This window comes from Sinocyclocheilus anshuiensis, unplaced genomic scaffold, assembly GCF_001515605.1.
Source record: "Sinocyclocheilus anshuiensis isolate Anshui unplaced genomic scaffold, SAMN03320099.WGS_v1.1 scaffold269, whole genome shotgun sequence".
Classification (NCBI taxonomy): Eukaryota; Metazoa; Chordata; class Actinopteri; order Cypriniformes; family Cyprinidae; genus Sinocyclocheilus; species Sinocyclocheilus anshuiensis.
Window position 1 is genome coordinate 1,292,027 of NW_015536474.1, and position 6,541 is coordinate 1,298,567.

Sequence of the window (6,541 nt, forward strand, 5' to 3'; positions counted from 1 at the left end):
TTCTACCTATTAGATGGTGTTTTATTAAAGTCTACTCCTACCCCAACCCTAAACATACCCTTACAGTAATGCAGATACATTAAATATTGTTGTTCAGCATGAGAAAAAGGACGCAATATTGATGTGTCAATAATATTGAAATCCACTTCTTCTTTCTGCCGGGCTGACCCTGCACCAACATTCCTTTTGAAACACTGCACCTCTGTCATTTCTGCTCCAATTTCACATCTTGTAAACATGTCTCTTACTTCTGCCACTGTTCCAGTTTCACTTAAAACTGCTGCTGTTACCCCTATTCTTAAAAAGCCAAATCTAGACCAAACTGATTACACTAATTATCGCCCAATCTCCAACCTACCGTTTGTTTCAAAAATCATGGAAAAGGTTGTTGCCGCTCAATTGCAGTCATTTCTAGCTCACAATGAACTCTTTGATATGTTTCAGTCAGGTTTTCGTTCACAACACAGTACTGAAACTGCTCTAGTAAGGGTTATAAACGACCTACTCCTTTCTGGTGATTCGGGCAATCTTTCTATACTTCTACTACTCGATCTCAGCTCAGCTTTTGATACGGTCTCTCATAAACTATTACTCATGCGTCTCTCAGAGATTGGCATCTCAGGAATGGCGTTATCCTGGTTTTCCTCATATCTGACGGACAGACAATATTACATCACCATACATAACTATAAATCTCCCTCTGTCCCTCTTAAACAGGTTGTGCCACAGGGCTCAGTCCTAGGGCCATTATTATTTATTGTTTATATCATGCTCCTCGGACAAATTATTCGCCGCCACGGTCTACAGTACCACTGCTATGCCGATGATATTCAGATATACACTTCCTGCCGACCTGACTCTCTCCACCAGACTGCATCTCTATTGTCATGTGTCAATGAGTTAAAGACCTGGCTTAGCTCCAACTCTCTCAGTTTGAATTTGACTAAAACAGATATCTTACTTGTCGGGCCCCCAACTGTAACAAAAAACATAACAAATGCCCCTAGATTTGACCTCGAAGCCACATCAATTATCCCATCTGCCACAGTTAAAAACGTAGGTATCATTCTCGACTCTTCTCTAAATCTTTAATCTTTAATTTAATCTTTAAATGTTTTAATCACATCTCGCCTTGATTACTGCAATGCTCTTTTTTCCGGATTACCAGTACGCTCCATCTCTCGATTGCAATATATTCAAAATTCTGCAGCGAGAATGCTAACTTACACTAAACGGTCTGCACATATCACTCCTATTCTATTCAACCTCCACTGGCTACCTGTGTCCTCTCGTATCATTTATAAAATTCTTCTGCTTACCTTTAAGTCACTCCATGGTCTTGCACCTACCTATCTCTCTGACCTGCTTTCTCCATATATTCCCTCTCGTCCACTTCGATCATCTGGAGTTGAACTTCTTTGTGTTCCGAGATTTCGCCTATTATCTATGGGAGGTAGATCTTTCTCTGCTATGGCTCCCAAACTTTGGAACACATTGCCCCTGGCTCTCCGGACAATAACCACACTCCACGAATTTAAGTCTAAACTCAAAACCTATATGTTCCACCAATATTACCTGTTATAATGTCATGTTAATGTTACCTGTTATAAAATGTTTTGTTTTTTTTCTCTCTATATAATACTGTATTATTACTGTGGTATGCAACTGCAACCACATGTTCTGGACTTGGAAAATGTCTTGTCCATGTATGTAGGAATGTATTTGCTTCTGTCATTGTGCAGTGTCCTTGAGCTTGGGAAAGGCGCTATATAAATTAAACTTATTATTATTATTATTATGTGTAAACCCTGGTAAGACAATCTGACAGGTAGGATAAAATGTCAGGACACCGGACATGTCTTGGCCAGGATTTCTAAACTGCCTAAAATGTTGAAGACAAAAGCCGTTGAAAAAGCAACGGCTCTGACTACAGGGGTGTATTCCAGAAAGCACGGTTAACTTACCGTCAGATAAACCCTGAACTTTCGGTTGATTAGCCCCTAACCTTGCTTAATAGAGGTATGTGGTTCCAAAAAACGCAGTCAGGGAGTAAGTTCATTCAACTCCGAGTATGTTCCTGGTTAAGACTCAAGACATTCTCAACAGAACGACGAATCGACGAGTCGCTATGGAAACAGACGCTAAGAAAAAGCGCGCCATGCTGTTTCTTTCTTCTTCTTTTGTTCAATGGTCGTTTATATGCTTAGTGCATATCGCCTCCTAATTGATGGTTTAATCTTTAATCCTTGAGAATATGAATTATATTGTTTGTTTGATGCTAATTATATATTAAGTCATATCAGATATGTATTTTGATTTAGAATTCAGACATTATAGAAAATGCCGATCCATGTGTGAGATGATAATATAAAATGTAATAAATAAATATATATAATATAATAAATTAAATATCACCTTGTCATAGTGTTTTATCATTTATACAGATAATTATTATTTATTTTATGCCAATAAAATAAATAATAACCATATTAGAATAATATATTAGCCTACCTTATTTATTACTTATATTAGCGCTTCATCATTAACACATCATACAAATATATATATATATATATATATATATAATAGGCTATATTACATATTGTAATATTATATAATGTTGTGCACTATCTGTCACGCCCACTGAAGGCTCGTCAGTAGATCACACGTGCGCTGAAGTGAACTAACCCTGGAACATAACCTGCTCCGGAGCAAGTTACTATGGTTACTTGCATACCCTGAAAGTAACCTCCGATTTTGGAACTGAAAGCTGAGGTTATCCTCTCGCTTATCCTCAAACATACCCGGGTATGTCACATAACCTGCGTTTTGGAATACCCCCCAGGTAGTGATTGAAAAGTAGTTTGACCAATAGCGTGCAGGCATTGAACGCAATTGACCAATCGTGGAGTGCGAGTAGGCGTGATTTACAGAGAATGCTGTAGCAATGTAAATAAGTGTACATGAAATCAATGAGGACTATAAAGAGGAAAACAAACCTAAGGCTAAAACACATGATTTTAGACAATTTAGAAATGAAGAAAACTGGAAAATCGGACCTAGGGTCACCCTATCGTTATAGCTGTGGCATGGACTTCAATATTCTCATAGAAGTAGAACGGTTATTAAAACTTTATTGTTATAGTTATCGTTCTTGGTTTGAACGGGCTACAGTAGGCCTACTTTAAGTATAACTGGTAAGAATTGTTTCTGATGTTTTGTCTTACCAGGTGTCTGGTGAAGTGGCTGGAAGTGAGATGTTCATGTCCCATGTGCAACAACCCCATCAGTGATGCTCTGGGACAAACGCACAGCCCAGGAAACCTGCTGGATGAACTGCTCTAGATACTTACAATTTAGTTCTCTGAATCGGGCAACATTTCTACCTAATAGTCTTGTACAATTCAAACAAAAGGCCTTTATTTAAAAGCACTGCTGTTGTAAAACATCACTTGTAATGTTCTGGTATGTCTGGTTTAAAATGTGTGCAGAATGTTTACGTACAGTATTGTGGGTTTCTTTTTTTGGTGTCCTGTGTTAGTATGTAAGATCATTTGCAAGTATTCACTTAAAGGGGTCATAGGATGCTACATGCACTTTTACAAGTTGTTTGAACTGAAATGTGTGTTGGCAGTGTGTGTACACAACCACCCTATAATGATAAAAATCCACCCAGTGTTTTGTTTTAAATCTGGTTAAATGTTTACCCCTTTCTCAAATCGAGCCAATCTCAGATGCCTGTCTGTGTGACGTCACACAGACAGGCCCCGCCCACGATAGTTTGATGGACAGTAGCGTTTCAGCACAGACTGGACTGGTGTCTTACCTTAGCTCCGCCCTGAGTGAGCTGTCATCAGTCCGCCATTGTTTAACCGCTGGAGCAGATGCAGACAAGAATGACTCCTAAGCGATTGAGGTCTTCTGTTGTTGGATCAACTTGTGGAAAATGGGCATCCTATGACCCCTTTAATGGATTTAAGTAATTTAAATTTAGTGGGACAGAAAACAAATGCTAAATTCAAATCAAATATGAATTAACTTGCATATTTCTGGGCCTATGCAGTTTATGGTATTAATAGGATACATATTAACACTTAGTTGTTGGATTTTAGACATCAGTTTTTACTTAAAGCAGAATCATTATTTATTTATTTTACTTTAATTTTTGTAATTTTGTTTTCTAAATGTGTTTATATATAGTTTTATTATATTTATTAAATATAGTTTTTCTATTTACTTTTTTAGTTTAGGCTACTAGTTTTAATTATTTTAGTAGGTCAACTTTTGCCTTGGCAATAGCTGAAATAAAAATAAAAAGCCAGTTATTTCAAATAAATATTTTATGGTTTTATTTTTAGTTAACATTGTTGAGAGAACCACTGCACTAATAAAGTGACAGAGCGCGCCACCTGCTGGCCAATAGAAAGAACTGCAGCAGAACGCTGCCATTTTAGAACCAAAACAAACTTTAATGGGCTCCTTTTGAAGACTTCTAAATTACAAGAGCATATCAGCACATGATAAATTAAATCTCTTTCTTTAACAACAATTGAGCTGAGCTATCTGTTCCAAGAAATGACAATACAAAAACCTGTTGAAAGGAATCTTGATCCATCTTTAATCCATGTTTAACAGATTGTGTCCTGGGGACCGTCAGAATACATAAAACAGGACCATGACACATGGAATAAGCATCTCATTTAGGAATGGCAATTGAGGATGCTGGTGAAGAGGAAGGAAGTTGTGTCCCCCTGCCGTTAGAACAGCAGCTTGCTATGCAGCCCATCCAGCGAGTAGGCAGCAACAATGCCTCTAGGGAAGCACTAGAAATTAGACAGAGGTACACCACCTACTTCTCTTCTCCTGCAGGTGAAGTTGCATGGCAGCATTCTGTCCTCTAATGCCTTGTAATGACTCCCACTACCATCAAGACAACCTTTAGCATGAATATCAGGACCACGCGCTCCCATTGAGAACAACTGAAAAAACACCTAGCCGCGGGGAAAAACGCTTTGGTGGACACAGGGCCTAAGGAAATATTACCACTCCGCTCACATGCTCTGGTCTGCAATCACTGAGAACTCGCCTTGTGCGCTCAGCGGTCAGTGACAGCAGCTCAGCTCGCATTCTGTCAGTGACAGCAGTCTCGTGACAAACAGCGTTCTATTTCTATCACAACCGGAAACACTGCAGCGTCTGATCAACGGCTAAATGTTACATTGTTGCAACTCGGCGCGGGAAACACAATTGCTTCCTCATCCGCCAGCTTCAAAATAGTAGTGCTAAACAGACATATTACACGCACGATACGCTTTTTAAATGATGTTTAATGAAAGAAACCATTGGAACTAATAAAACTGTGTCATGCTGACACTGACATCCGCCGCAATCCAGTCACTTTCTGTGACCTACCTCCATTACAATCCTCCCAGCACTCTTTCCATCGATGGTGATGTCAAAATAAACTCTGGGATTGGACATGATGACAAAAAAAATCACTCTGTATTAGTAGCTGGTCGCCGAATGAATCCTACAAAATGCCGCAGCTTATCGGGAAGTAGGGATGGGCGTATCGATCCAAAGTATCGATATATCGATACTGACGTGAGTATCGAAAGTATCGATACTCAAACAAAAAATATCGATACTAAGGTCTGTTTTATTTACCAGTGATTTTGTTAATTAAACAAAATAATAATAATAATAATGCTTACAATATGCATTGAATTGGACGAATAACCTTTGTTAGCGAGTAATTGTGTAGGATAGAACTGTTTTCCTGCTCATCTAAACACGCAAATGTTGCAATACAGAACTAATCCATCACAGAGAGCGTTCACTCACTTCTGACAGTACATTCAAACAGGGCTGCTTTTCCAAAAAGTATCATAAGAAAGCATTAAAGCTTTTGGGAACGGCATCCCTAAACAATGCTTATCAGAGTTATTTCACAATAAACAAACTGAAATTGTAGCCTACATAGTTTGTGCAATTACAGTTATTTAAATTGAACGTTGAAAGATAATATTGATCATGTTCTATTCTGTAATGTTAATAGAACTCATACACTGTCAGAATAAAAAGGTTGCATTTTATGCATGTAACAGCCCGTCACTGACAGTCCCTTATGAAAATGAACCATGGTTTTATTAAAGTGACCATAGTTCAACTGTAGTATTTATAGATTTGAATCATGTGTAAACAAAAAACATATCTGAACCATGTGTAAACAAAAATATAACCTAATAAGTTACAATTAAGGCGTATTGAATGTTAAAATGCGTTTTAAACATAAAGTTAAGTGCTTATCATTACCCATTTTACTCTTAGTAATTTATTAATTTAATACATTTCATAATTTAAAAGTTTAGTTCAGAAGTATCGAATCGGTATCGATATCGACGATACTGCCTTGAAAAATATCGGTATCGTATCGAAAACAAAATAAGTGGTATCGCCCATCCCTATCGGGAAGTAGGATGTGTGCGAAAATGGGATATATAGAAGCAGCCAGCAGCCCTTTGAACCTATGAAGCCGTGG

General features: G+C 38.0%; 1 protein-coding gene across 2 annotated transcripts in view; it reads left to right on the forward strand.

Moving 5' to 3' along the window:
• LOC107658635 (RING finger protein 122-like) overlaps positions 1–3,610 on the forward strand; it is a 7,023-nt gene extending 3,413 nt beyond the window's left edge. For both annotated transcript variants that reach the window (XM_016447298.1, XM_016447371.1), the window contains exon 6: positions 3,231–3,610. In XM_016447298.1, coding sequence (XP_016302784.1) covers positions 3,231–3,345 — 115 coding nt within the window. In that variant the 3' untranslated portion in view covers positions 3,346–3,610. The remainder of the gene's footprint in view (positions 1–3,230) is intronic.
• Positions 3,611–6,541: the final 2,931 nt, after the last annotated feature.